Source organism: Petaurus breviceps, unplaced genomic scaffold (assembly GCF_028583685.1).
Source record: "Petaurus breviceps papuanus isolate PSGF00001 unplaced genomic scaffold, PetGlider_PUasm1.0 90823, whole genome shotgun sequence".
Taxonomy (NCBI): domain Eukaryota; kingdom Metazoa; phylum Chordata; class Mammalia; order Diprotodontia; family Petauridae; genus Petaurus; species Petaurus breviceps.
Genome location: NW_027187352.1, coordinates 902,401 through 916,876, shown reverse-complemented (window position 1 = coordinate 916,876; position 14,476 = coordinate 902,401). Strand labels below are relative to the sequence as shown.

Genomic DNA, 14,476 nt, shown 5'->3' with positions numbered 1-14,476 from the left:
ATGAAGCAGTTAGGAAGGAGAGTGCTGAATATGGGGTCAGAAGACTTGGGTTTGAGTTCCAAATTTGCCACTTACTTGTGGGACCTTGGTCAAGTCACTTCTCTTTGGTCCATCTATAAAAGGAGAGGATTATACTGTTTGATGGACAGGTCCCTTCCAGTTTTCAATATATGATTCTATGAGTCATAGAACTACAGACTCTCAGGGTGGGAAGGGCCCACCATCCTCCCTCATCCATTCACAAGGATGCCACCTATAACTTCTTGGATTGGCCTTCTGGCTTCTGCTGTGACATTCCAATGACAGGAATCCCACTTCTTCCCAAGGCAGTCTATTCCACCATGGGCTAGCTCTCATCATAGGCAAGTCCTTCCTTATGTTTGGTCTAAACCTGTTTCCCTGTAACTTTGACCCTTTGGTTCTAATTCTATCCTCTGTAGCCACAGAGGAGAGGTAGTATGTTGGGTAAAAATCAGAGTATATTGGAAAGGGCTCTAGGATACAGCCTCAGCTCTACCCCTGGATTTTAGTGGGTGAATCTCTTTTTTCCCTGGGACTCAATTTCCATAAGATGATGGTGGCAGAACAGATAGTCTTGGAGACTCTTTCCAGCTCTGATATCCTATGATTCTATGATTCTTAGCACATAGAGATGAGAGACTCCCTATCCTGTCCCCTTAGATGGAACTCTCCCAGTACCCCACAATAATGTTTTTGTAAAGATTTCTCTGTCTCATTTCTGCTTAATGAGGTCACCTTCCCTTTCATTCTATACCTGCCTGCCAGGCACCTCTCCCTTTTCCTCCTCCCCCCTTCTTTTCTCCCTGCTTCCCTTTGCCTTCTGCCTTTATCTCCTGCCTCTCTTTCCTTTCCTTTTCTTTCTTGGTCTTTGTTTCCTCCTTCCTTCTCCTCTCCTTTCTCTTTTCTTCTTGAGGATGTCCTGGTGTAAAAGAGGAGACATAACTTCTCCTCTCAGGAATCCTCTTATGTTAAGGGGAGAGTCGGTCCTTCTCTCAGAGAGTCCCTAGTCTGAGTGGGAAATACTGTCCTGCCCATAGGAAACTCTTGGTCTGAGGAGAGACAGCCCTGCCCCTGAAGAGCCCCTAGCCCAAAGGGGAGGCATGGCTTTTTCCTTTCCGTCAGGAAGACCCTGGGATGGGGAGGATGGTCTGGCTTCTGCCCTCAGGGAGTTCCTAATCTGAAGAGGAGACACAACCCTGTCCCCAGGATTCCTGGTCTTTGGAAGACTGGAACACAGGAGATGCAGATTTATCATGGCAGACAGTCACAGACAGAGAAGCTAATTCAGTCAAGGACTGAGGAGTAAAGCTAGGGCTAGTGAAGAAGGACTCCCAAAGAGTGGTAACAATAGCACTAGGTTTGCAAGGCAGAGGGGAGAGGCATTGAGGGCAAAAAGGAGGGAAAGGCATCTGGTGGTGATGAATCCATAGGTGGCCCGGGTGTATTCTACAGTGCATGTGTCTCCAGTGTGACTAAGGGACTGGAGATACAGCCCTGTTGGAATAACAACCGAAGCCCATGTCTTCATGGAACCCGGAAGGCTCAGACTGAGGGAGAGGGCGAGGAGAATTATAACATCATAGACTATTAGATTGGGAAGAGACCTTAGACCCTTAAGCATAAAACAAAATGTCATCATTAGAAAGAGCTTTCGATATAGACTGCCAGAGCTAGAAGAGACCTTAGGATATTGTCATAACCGACATCCATAGACATTCATTTCAAGTTCTCCAAGTGCTTCCCATACATTGCTCGTTTGAACCTCACAGCAGCTCTGTGAAATAGATACTAATTATTATCCCATTTTACAGATGATAAAACTAAGAGAGGTCATGTCATTTGCCCATGGTCATACAACTAGTGTCTGAGGTAGGATTTGACCCTAGATCTTCTTGCCTCCAGATCCAGGGCACTGTCTGTTGGACCTGGAAAGGACCTGAGAAACCAATGAGGCCAACCCCTTCATTTTACAAATGGAGAAACTGAGGTCTAGAGAAAGGATTGGGACCTGCCCAAGGTCAGTCAGTTAGGCAATAAGCATTTATCAATTGACTATTATTTGCTAGGTGCTCTACTAAGCTCTGGGGATATAAAGTCAAAAGATAGTCATACAACATATTGCTGATTCCAGAGATACTTACTATGTTCAACCCTATGCTCTGGAGTGAAGGAAAGAAGGAACCAGTCCTTGCCCTTAGGGAGCTTGGTGTACAACAGGAAAAGCAGGCATTTGTCACAGATTGAGTGTTTAATAACTTTACATGAAAGACATGCACGCACCATTTTCATCTGTTATAAGCTGCTGGATTTGATTTAATAAACTTGCAGCTCTAAATGAGAGTTCAGTCAGGAAGATGCTAGTGCTGGACACTAGACGCTGCTCAGGACAGCACAGAGGGAGTAGTGGAAGGGGCTGAAGTCAGATAGAGTCCTGAGCCCCAGGACTACTGAGCCTTCTACTTCTACCCAGACTGAGTCCTGAACCTAGAAGACTGAGTCTTGTCTAACATTGAGCTCTGTTCCCCTTCTCAGTATTAGTCTTACTCTTGACTGTAGGCTGTCCACTGACCCCAGGCTGAGCTGTGATCCCTGAACCAGACTGAGCTGTGACCCTAGGTTGGATCTTAGCCGTAACCCCAACCTGAGCCCCTGAACCTGAACCTGGCCTCAGACTGAGCCCTGACCCTACACTGAGCCTTAACCCTAGCTCCAAACTGAACTTTGAATGCCATACTGAGCCCCAAGCACCTGATTCCAGATCAACACAGACTGAGCCAGGCCTAGGGTGGGTCTGACACTCTCCGTGGTGCTGATATGACCATTAACACCAGTCATTAGTATTAAAGACTCCCAGGCATACCCCCAGAGAAATATTGGACCCCAAAGTATTAAGGGTAAGATGAGGTCAATTGAGGGGTACAGACAAGGCTAAGAGGGAGGGGAGGACACTGGTAGACAAGGATGATTTAATCTGAGCCTTAAAGGCTGGGGAGAATTTAAAGCAAAGGAAGGGCTTTCTAATAAGTGAGAATAATGCAAGTGAAGGCTTGACTGGATGTGTGGGAGGGTGAAGCGTCTAGCCCAGCTGGAGCTGAGGCAGCCCATAGAAGAGCAGGGGGAGGTGAGGCTGGAGAGACTTGACAGTGGAGAGCCTCAAATGCTAGGCTGAAGATTTTGGACTCTGTCCTATGGGTTGTGGGAAGCCACAACAAATTCCAGTGTAGGCAAGAGATGAGGTCAAAGCTGGCCTGTAGGAAGGTGACTCTGGCACATGTCCAGAATAGAAGCAGGTAGGTCAGTTAGGAGACTGAAATGATTGTTCTAATAGGAAGGCATGGGGCCTGTATTTGGGTCATGAGGCAGGAGAAGTGGATGTAGGAACACAGAGGGAGACATAAGGACAGGGAAGGACAGGAACCATACCTGTTGGAGCTTGTGGCAGGATGGAATTTCAAGGAATCAGAAAATCTTCCATGTCCAATGTCCTGGGAGTGGGAAGGCTAGTGAAAAAGACAGGGGTATTTGGAAGAAGGGCAAGCTTTAAAAGAGAGAATGAGCTCAGTGTGGAATGAAATTTATGCAGGGCTAGCAAGACACCCAGTGGGAAATTCAAGCAGGGAGTGGGAGTTGATTACGGTCAGGGAATCTCAGATCTTCATTTATTAGACTTCACAGACATTCATAATAATGATTGACACATATAGAACTTTGAAATTTTCAAACTTTGCCAAGCAAAACAAGCCAGTATTTGTAAAAGTGCTCAGAACAGGGCCTAGCACATAGTAGGTGCTAGATAAATGCTTATTTCCTGCCTCCCTCAAAACTCTTTACATAGGTTATCTTATTTGGGCCTCACAACCACCCTGTGATGTAGGTGGTACAAATATATATATATATTTTAAAGCAATTGGGGTTAAGTAACTTGCCCAAAGTTACACGACCAGTTATTTTTTGTGTGGGTGTTAAGTATCTGAGGCTGAAATCGATCCCAGGTCCTCCCAACTCCGGGACCAGCACTCTTACTCACTGCGCCACCTAGCTGCCCCTGGTACAGATATTATTACCCTCATTTTCTAGAGGAATAAACTAAAGCTCTGAGTGGTTAAGTGACTTACCCAGGGTCACACAGCTGGCAGATGTTACAGGGGAGATTCAAAGCCCAGTTTCCTGACTCCAAGCCCAACATTCTTTCTACTATACCATACTTCCTTCTGCTGAGAATTGCTCATAGACTGAATTTGGCCTTATCCTTTTCTCATCAATTGACCTACGCAGCAGGCCTATGAATAATATAGGCAGAATTTGCCAACTCATTTTACAGGTGAGAAAACTGAGCCTCAAGAGAGCTAAAGGAGCTGGTCCAAGATCCCACATTTGAGTGTATGTCTAGAATTCAAGCCTCCAGACTACCAGCCTGGTCTTCTTCCCACTCTTTTGAATTTTCCACCAGCCTAACTCAAAATGTCATGGGGAAACTTTCCCGGTCTCAGTGTCTTCTTTTTCTCCAAAATGAGCAGATCCCATTTACAGTGTTTTGAAGCTGGTTTTGCACCCAATGCTTCCTTCCTGTCTCCATGTCCGGTTGTCTCACCTTCTTTCTAGGGTACTAGATCTGGCATAGACTTAAGAGATTATTCAGCCAAACTCCTTTATAAAAAGTGCTTTGCACAGTGCAAGGCACATAGTAGACACTATCTAATTGCCTATTCCCTTCCCTTTCCCCATTATTTTCTGATTAGAAAACTGAGACCCAGAATGGAGAAAAGGACTGCAATGATGTAATGAGTCAGTAGCAGAATTGAGACTACAGCTTGGGGGTCCTTCCTTCCAGGCTCTCTAGCATGCTTGCCCTTTTATTCAGAACACCTGACACCAATTACTAGGCACCTGTTATGTGTAGAACACTGGGTTCAGTCCTGGGGGCATGGCAAAGTTTAGATGTAATGGAGTTTAAACCTACGGAGATAAGACCTAGCCCCTGCTCTCCTGGGCTGCCCTGACTGCTGGGGGAATGAAATACAGAGATCATTTTTAACACGTTAGATGTTTCCAGGCCATTAGAAACTATGACTGCCTTGGTCTGTGTGGCCTGGAGCTGCACTGTCTACCTATGGACACAGTCCTGTCACTCATTGGTATTTGTTGGAGAATTTGTCCTGAGGAGTCTGAGATCCGTGGAAATGACAGCCCCTCAACACCTCTGCTGGTTAAAGGTACCCATGTGGAGCTCTGGGCAGAAGAGGCAGCTGGGCCAAGGAAAGGCAGTGTGAGACAGAAGACAGGAGAGGATCAGAGACTAAGTTCCTAATTTTGGTGTAGGGAGGGTCCAGACTAGCCCAACAACCCCCTGCCCAAGGATGCAGAACTCAGGCCTTTACTCTCTTTATGAGAAGTCTGGTCCAGGTGTGTGATACTCTAGCCAAACAATGTTTTCTCCTCCTCCTCCCCGCCCCACCCCTTTCCCATTCCCATCTCTTCTTCCTCACACAGAGGAACAGGATGGCTTGTTTGTACATAACTGCTTGCATGTTGTCTCCCATATCAGAATATGAGTTCCTTGAAGACAATGACCAGCTTTTGTGCTTTTTTGTATCCCTGGTGCTTAGTCGGGTGCCTGGAACATAGTAGATGCTTAATAAATGCTTGACTAACTGATTTGAATTAAAGCCCAAGTCAGCCTAAGTCCAGTCATCTTTTTTATTACAGCTGTGAGCCCCAGGAACCATGCCTCTACCTGAAGCTGAAAGAGATTCTAGGGCCCCCTCCCCTCACCTTGCTCCTTCCTCTACATTGAACCCCAAGCCCCTTCTTTTTAAATATTTTATTTTCCCCCAGTTACATGTACTTTAAAGTCAATTTAAAGTCAACATTTACATGAATTTGAATTTTAAAAAAGTTTTGAGTTCCAAATTCTGTCTTTTCCTTCCTCCCCTTCCCCCTCAACCCCTTTTTGAAAGTCTTTTTTCCTTATTTGGCCTCCATTCTCTTTCTTCTCCTGTGACCTTTAATTTCATCTATGTTGTTGTTGTTCAGTCTTTTTTCAGTCATGTCCAACTCCCTGTGACCCCATTTAGGGTTTTCTTGGCAGAGATACTGGAGTGGTTTGCCATTTCCTTCTCCAACTCATTTTACAGATGAGGAAACTGAGGCAAACAGGATGAAATCACTCGCCCAGAGTCACACAGCTAGGAAGTGTCTGATTTGAACTCAGGAAAATGAGTCTTCTTAACTCCAGGCCTGGTGCTGCTCTATTCGCTGCACCACCCAATTGCCCTAACTTCATCCATACCATGTGGAAATTGACTGGAGGAACTGGGAATGTCTGGCTTGAAGAACAGAAGGCCTATGGGGTTATGCAATAACTCTTGAAATGCTTACAGAGTTGTCCCCTTGCTGAGGAATTACACTTCTGTTTGGCCCTGAGAACAGGGGGAGAGGCAATGGGTAGCAAGCTAGCATGGCAAAGAGGGCTGGATTTGATGTCAGACAACCTGGATTTGAATCTTGCCTCTGCCATTGAGTTCCTTGTCTGTGTGTCCCTTTCCCTATCTGGGCCTCAGTTTCCTCATGGCACAATGAGTGGGTTGTACTAGACAGCCTCTGAGATCCCTTCCAGCTTGAAATCTAAGGTTCTAAGTTACCAGGAAATACATTTAGACTTGATGTTGGAAAAACTGTTTAAGAAGTAAGGGAGTCAGAAAAGGAATGAGCTGCCTTGGGAGGTTGTGGGTACTTCTTTAAAGAAAGGCCAGATGACTGCTTGTTAGGGATGCCATAGAGGGCATTCCTACTCAGGTGTGGGCTGGACCAGATGACCATCAGCGACCCCTGCAACTCTGATATTCTGTGACAGGTAATAAGAGTTCCCATTTCAATAGTGGTTTAAAGAGCATTTCCCCCTCGATAACCTTTTGAGGTACATATTATTATCTCCATTTTACAGATGAGAGAGCAAGTGGTTTGTCCAAGATCTGATAACATTTCAGAGGTGGGATTCAAACTCTGATCTCTCCTGATGTCAACTCTGGTGTTCATTTGACTAAATCTCTCTGCCTTTCTGCAAGCTATTTGAATCATTTTGCAGCTGAGAAACCCAAGACTTAGAAAGGGTAAATGATTTGCTCAGGGTCACAAAAGCAAAGTTGTTGTTGGGATTCAAACTCAGGTCTTTCTTGATTCCCTGTCCTGTTCTTTCTCTTATACCATAGATATGAATAAGTATGACAAAGTGTTTTAGGAGCAAAGGAGGGATGCAGGTGAAAGTGTAAAAGGAATGGGAGAACAGAGAAAGCTGGGAGGTATCAGAGAAGACTGCCAGCGTCTGGCAGAACTGAGCTTTGGTTTTTTTCCCTCCACTTGTTCCGAGAATGGTTTTATATGGGGGTAGTTTACAATACATATCTTAATTTACTTTACACGTTGGAATTACATCCTGAGCAATATAGTGCAATGAAGTACTACTGTAAATAACAGTACAGAAGTTACTAATTAACATTGGAGCAATTAATGGTTTGTTTAAATGTTACAAAACTCTTATTTTGCAATCATTGAAATCAATACAACCTTACTTTTCCTCCTGTGTTCAGTCCTCCCTTTTAAAAATAATTGGAGGCTGTTAAAAAGCCATAGAAGTTAATCACTTCTGTCATTAATAGGGACATTGTAAATTAGCAAAGTTTAAGACAGTTCTTGTCTCAGTTGAACTTTGAAGTAAGACAAACATCTGATCTGAGCTGAACTTTGAGGGAAGACAAACATTTAAGTAGAAAGAGAGATCAAATAGCTTTAGAATTAGAAGGGACCCCAAAGACCATCTCCAAATACCTTTATTTTACAGAGTTGACAGGAAAGGAATCTAGCCTTAGGCCTAGAGCTTTGAAGAACCATCTGCTTCCAGATCCTTTTTCAAATTTGTGTCTAGCCTCGGTTTCCCCATCTTTAAAAATAGCAAAGCTGGGCTTTGAACTCAGGACCTCTGGCTCCAAATTTGGGCTCTAGAGAACCAGTGAAGTTTCTTTAACAGGGGAGTGATATGGTTAGACTTGTGCATTAGGAAAATCACTTGTAGATCAGATGAAGCTTTATTGGGAGGCCTTTGCAACAATCTAGCTCATAGGTAAGGCTTGAACTCCAGTGTCAGCAGAGAGAGGAATATAGGCAAAGATCTTCTGGATGATGGTATTTAAAACTGGATCTGGGAATACAGAGTGTGAGAGCTGGGGGAAACCTTGGGAAAGAGAGAATTGTAAGGGGGCTTACTTAAATTAACCCAGAATGTTATTAGTGGAAGGGTCATTAAACCATAGAACACAGTATGCCATAGAGCCTCAGAGATCATTTGTACAGCCCTTTCATTTTTATAGATGGGGAAACCGAGGCTAGATACAAATTTGAAAGAGGATCTGGAAACAGATGGTTCTTCAAAGCTCTAGGCCTAAGGCCAGATTCCTTTCCTGTCAACTTTGTCTTTTTCTTCTCTCCATCATTCAAATATCCCCCATCCTCCATTAGACACACCCCCTCCCCCACACCTTTATCACATTTGACATCTTGGGGACCTTGAATCCTTATTTCTATTCTCAGTCCTGGGCTTCCTGGCAATGCAATAAGCGTACATAGAGTCCAAGAACTGAGGATCTGGGAGGGCATATAGTCCCACCTCCCAGCCAGTATAGAAGCTCCCTGTATATTACATTACTGTGTTATGGGGATGAATGCTCAACCAGTTTCTGCCTGGACACTTCCAATGACTAGGGACCTTCCCTAACAATTTCTTCCCCACTGGAAAATTGAACTACCACTCCAGGCTCTTCTGGCTCTAATAAGTGGACTTTTGGCCTTGTATTACAAGGGCCCAGGCCTCCAGGCTACTTCCCACAGTCTCCTCATCAAGGTCTACTTGTTTCTATGTGTATCCCCAGGATTTAACACAGTTCCTAGCACTACATAGTAACCGTTTAATAAATGCTTTGCCCCTGTCTCTCATCTCTATCTATGTCTTTCTGTTTCTGTTTCTCTATCATCTGTGTCTGTCTATCCGTCTGTCTGTCTGTCTGTCTATCTATCTATCTATCTATCTATCTATCTATCTATCTATCTATCTATCTATCTATCTATCTATCTATCTGTCTATCTGTCTCTATTGGGGTAGAGCTCTAAGAAAGCTTTTTCTTATATTGAAATCTGCCTCCCTGTAATTTTCACCCTTTGTTTCTAATTCTGTCCTTTGGGTCAAGCAGAAAAGGTCCAATCCTTCTTCCAAATATCTGAAGGCAGCTCTCATGTCCCCCTCCACCTACCCCCCAGCCCTAAATCTGATTTTCTCCAAGCTAAATAGTTCCTGATTCTTCAGACTTTTTTTTTTTCATATAGTGTAGACTCTACTTTCCTCTGTACCTAAAAAGAAATAGTATACCTCCTCTTGTGTAAAAATACATATCCATTCATCTATCAAACATTTATTCAGGGCCTCAAGTTTAATATTGGGAGAGTGAAAGTTTAGATTCTCATTCTTTTCCTTCCCTGGTTGTAGCATACTATTATATTGTATCATTCCATTAATTACATTTTATTGTGAAAGTAGCTAGCTGATGCAGTAGACAGAGTACTTACTGGGCCTGTAGTCAGGAAGACCTGAATGAAAATCTGATCTCAAATACTTCTTAACTGTGTGACCTTGGGCAAGTCATTTAATCTCTGTTTTACTCCATTTTCCTCAGCTGTAAAATAAGGATAACAACAGCACTTATTCACAGGGATGTTGTGAAGATCAAATGAGAAAATCAAGTGCTTGGCAGAGTGCCTGGCACATAGTAGGTCCTATAGAAATGCTAGCTAAATTATGAGTATTGTTATTCCCTGGGATCTTGCCAGCCTTTTTGCTATGTAAAGTGACCTCAGAGAGAGAAGAGAGGGTTTGTTCAGAGGCTTGCCCAGATAGGCGGGGTGAACTCAGAAGTGACTGCTTTTTGCTTTATTTCTCCCCTTTATTGTCAGGGCTTCAAGAGGAGACTTTCCTTAGATCAAGGAGGATTTGAGGTATAATGGAAAGAGCACTGGGAATGTAATTAAATGAGTGAGAATCTTACCAAACCGTACCTGGGGCATTTCTTTCTTTTGCAATTTGTTCTATAAAAATTATATACTTTATTATTACATATTTTAATTATTCTTGAAAGTCCTTAATTTAAGAATGCCTTGAAGGTCCAATTGCCTCAATTGACCCAATGTATTTGCACATACTAGAGATAACAGGATGAACATTTTTATTTCAAAGTAAAATGGTAACATCTGCTTGTAATTATTTTTATTTAAAGCACATTTGGGGGCAGCTTGGTGGTGCAGTGAATAGAGCATGGGCCCTGGAATACCAGAATTCAAATCCAAACTCAGACACTTCTTAGCTGTGTGACCCTAGGCAAGTCACTTAACCCCAATTGCCCTGCCTTTCCCCCTCCAAAAAGCAAAAAAATTAAAAAAAAATTAATTAGTTGTGTCCGACCCTTCGTGACCCCATTTGGTATTTTCTTGGCAAGGATACTGGAATGATATGCCATTTTCTTCTCCAGCTCATATTATAGATAAGGAAACTGAGGCAAACAGGGTTTTAACCACAAGGTCACACAACTACCAAGTGACTGAGGCTAGATTTGAACGCAGATCTTTCTGACCCCCAGGGCTGGCACTCTGTCCACTACACCACCTGGAGCTGCCCTGATTTAGGTATTACAAGTCTTTGTATTAACCATGTCTCAAGGACGAAGATGAGAAGATGAACTCTGTTCCTCACTTCCCCCAGGAAGGGTTCTAGGCTCAATTAACAATGCCTCTTGTAAGTCTGGGCCATACTCTTTGACCAACCTAGACACCTTCTTCTGTACCCTCTAAAAATCACATATTGACACTTTAAAATATATTGTTATCATTTCTCAATACATATCTTCTCTCCAACATAGAATCCTCACTATTAAGCACACACAGCAAGCTATTGGCTTTATCTGACACTATGTGCCTCTTTGTGCATTCTGCTGAGAGGAGGGAGTCCCCTTCTACCGTGGTTTTTCAGAATAAGATTGGTCATTGAAATGCAGAGTTCTGTTTCTGATATTGATTTTCTTTACATTATTATAGTCATTATTGTATTGCACTTTGGGTTCTGATTACTTAGTGAAGTGATGGAGACTTTTAAGCTCGTCAGTGTCTGTCTTAAAGTGTAGACCCAGAACTGAAGGAAATTCCAAATCACACCAGATGTGGTCTGATCAGGGAAGAGGACAGTTCATGTTCTGTATATGATGCATCTATGAATGAAAACCAGGGTCACCTTTTTATTTTTAGTAGTGAGATTAGACTCTTGGCTCATTGAGGTTATGGTCTGTCAAGACCTCTGAGTGTTTTCCTCTTGAATTATTGTGCAGCTAGTTCTACTCCATCCCATGTTTCAGTATTTGAAGATACTGCTTTGTGAACTGAGGTCTTACTTATCTACATTCAGCTTCCTAGATCACTAGCTCCTCTTCTTTAGACCTGGAACTTTCACTCCTTTATAAACTCCCATGGGCCCCATTTTAAGATTTCCGCACCCCTTGGATTTTCCTGGTCCCCATGCTGGCTTGGCTTCTTGGGCTCAAACCTGTAGTTAGAACCCTCATTAGATTAGATTAGTTTGCCTCCAGAAGGCAGGTTTAGGAACAATGGGGGTGGGTGGGTAGAGGGAGGTCATTGTAGATAAGTTGATTTTAATTTGATATTAAAAAAAACCTTCATAATGGTTAGAGTTGTTTAAAAATGGAATGGTTTATTTTGTGAAGTAGAGAGTTCCATCATTCAGTATTCAAATAGAGGCTGGATGATGGCTTGTTGGGCATGTAATGGTTACTAGATGCCTCTGAGGTCCTTTTCAGTTCTAAAATTCTGTGATTTTGTTATGCCTTCTTCCTTCTGCCATCATGGAGTCACAGAATTTCAGTGTTGGAAGGGATGACCTCAATGGCCATCTAGCCTCACCCCCACTGCACCACATCCAAGTGGTCAGCCTTTGCTAAAGGAGAACCTGCCAAGTCTGGAGGCAGCAAGCCTCCCTTTGGGACATCTCTCATTGTTTTTCCTCTTACTGTCTAATTTGCCTCTTTGCAAATTCTCCCCCACGGTCCTGGTTCTGCCCTCTGGGACTGAACAGAACCAGACTAATCTATCTTCTACTTGATAGTCTTTGAAGTACTTGAAAATAGCTATCATGTCTCCCTTGAGACTTCTCCAGGTTAAACATACACACTTAAATCAAATGGTCATCCCTCACCATATCTTAGGACCCACTCCAGCCCTGGTTTCACGCCTTCCTGTCTCCTCCCTGTCGCCATACACTCCATCCTCCCTCCCCCTCAAGAGTTGGTTTCCAATGGTTTATTCATGGATGATAAAAAGGGTAGTCAGATTTAGAGATCACCTGCCAAGGGATGAATATTAGACATGAGGATGAAACAAAACTTTCTTATGCTAGAAAATTGTTCCCATAAACTTTATAACTTAAGACTTAACTGAAATTCCTGGGACCCAGCCTGGGCCATCCTAATGGGAGACTGGAGTAGAGAATAGAGAATGCTGCATTTGAACCTTCCTGGACCACATTCCTGGAGAAGCACACATACAAGGGCCTAGGGGATAGAGTTCAAATGTGATCTCAGATTCTTACTAGCTGCGTGACCCTGGATGAGTCACTTGACCTTTGTCTGCCTCAGGGTCCTCATCTATAAATCAGACTAATAATACTTTCTAACTCAAATGAGAAAGTATTTGTAAAACACTTAGAACAGTGCCTAGCACATTGTCAGAGCCATATTAACGCTTATCTCCTCTCCCTCTATTATTATAAACACACAGAGACACACATAAATCTGGTAGATATTGCCCTCCCTCTGGTTCTAAACACTCCTGGAACAGGATGAATCCCAGCCCTGTTGAGGCTCAGAGCCAAGGAAAGAATCCAATCAGGGGAAAAATTCTAGACTTTCCACCAAAGCCAAACCTTTTTTTTTTTGGGGGGGGGGGGGGAATGAACTAAGTATGTTATTAAAAATTAATATTATTTGGGATTATCCTGGGTGACATGTGAAGGGTGACCATGAATGAATGAAGATTTATCAACCATCAATGATTTTGTGATGGTGGGGAGACATGGATTATTTGCTCCAGTTCTTGTGGAAAAAACCCTTTCTGTACTTGCTGACCACAAGGTCAATGTTAGTCACCAGCCTGACTTGGTGGTAAAAAAAATGAGCTCAATTTTTAGCTGCATTAAAAGAGACATAGGTTGCAGAATGAAGGAAGCAGTAATCCTGGGGTCCTCTGCCCTCGTCAGAGCATGCCTGGAGCATGGCCTCCGATTCTGGGACATTTTAGAGAAGGCATTGACAAGCTGGACCATGTCCAGAGGAGGGTGACCAGGAGGGAAGGTTTCCTGGAAACTCTTTCCTATAGTTAAAGGGATGGAAGAGGTTTAGTCTGATGTTTAGGAGACTTGCAGATGGGGGGAAGTAGATTCTGCATGCAAATATGTGAGGGTTTATCAGACTTGATCAACTTGGCCCTAGAGTTTAGAGCTAAGAATGTTAAGAAGTCCCAGGGAGCCACATTCCAGCTTCTTAAGCATGAGAGCTGTTCCTCAATGGTATGGTCACAGTCCTGGGAGGGAGCAAGTGTCTTGGTCTTGGAAGTGGGCAAACACAGGCTGAGCTGCCTCAGAGAGTCCGTAAGGAGGAAGCCTTGGGTTTGGGTTATTTTTCAGAGAGGTGGGGTGGGGTGGGGGAGAGGGATTAGGCAAGATGCCTTCTTAGACTCTAGAGCTGCTTCTGAGAGGCTGGGATTTAAAGGTTCCTTAGTTCTTTGCTTATAGCCCCATCCCTGTGGTGATGCCTCTTGTCCTCTGTTCTCTTCTAGGAAGCCCTGCTGAGTTTGGGCTCTGTCATTGATGCTTCCAGTCTTCACGATGTCATCAAAGAAGCCATCTCTGCTGTGCTCCCCAAAGTGGTAGGTGTCCCCTGCCCCATCCCCAACTCTTGCAGTCTTTCTTGTACTCTGCAAAGAGGACATTGACCCAGGTCACCAAGTCCAGAGAAAGGACACAGATACTAGGGAATCAATCCATGACTTGGTCTGACCCAAGTCTCCACGCCTCACAGAATGCCTGGCCCTGTTGGGGGAAAGATGGGTTGGAGAGGAGAGAAAAGACCTAGCCTGGCCTGAGTGGGGGCTTTGAGGTCTCGAAGAAGGGAGACATCAAGATCGGGGCTTGAGCTGGACATGGAGGAATGGAGGGGAGGGAGAAGAAAGAGTGGGGCCTTCTAGGTGAAGGGTAGCCCCAAAGGGGGTTCCGATTTGATACAGTTCTGTCTAGAAGCAGCAGGGATGGAAAAATGGGTCACTGCCCCCTTCCTAGTCATCCCTTATGAGAGTTTTC

The 14,476-nt window shown here is 43.8% G+C and overlaps 1 protein-coding gene across 1 annotated transcript in view; it reads left to right on the top strand.

Annotated features, from left to right (window-relative positions):
• PDE2A (phosphodiesterase 2A) overlaps positions 1-14,476 on the top strand; it is a 168,516-nt gene that overhangs the window by 87,037 nt on the left and 67,003 nt on the right. Inside the window, exon 3 of the mRNA XM_069070795.1 lies at positions 13,957-14,046. Coding sequence (XP_068926896.1) covers positions 13,957-14,046 — 90 coding nt within the window. The remainder of the gene's footprint in view (positions 1-13,956; positions 14,047-14,476) is intronic.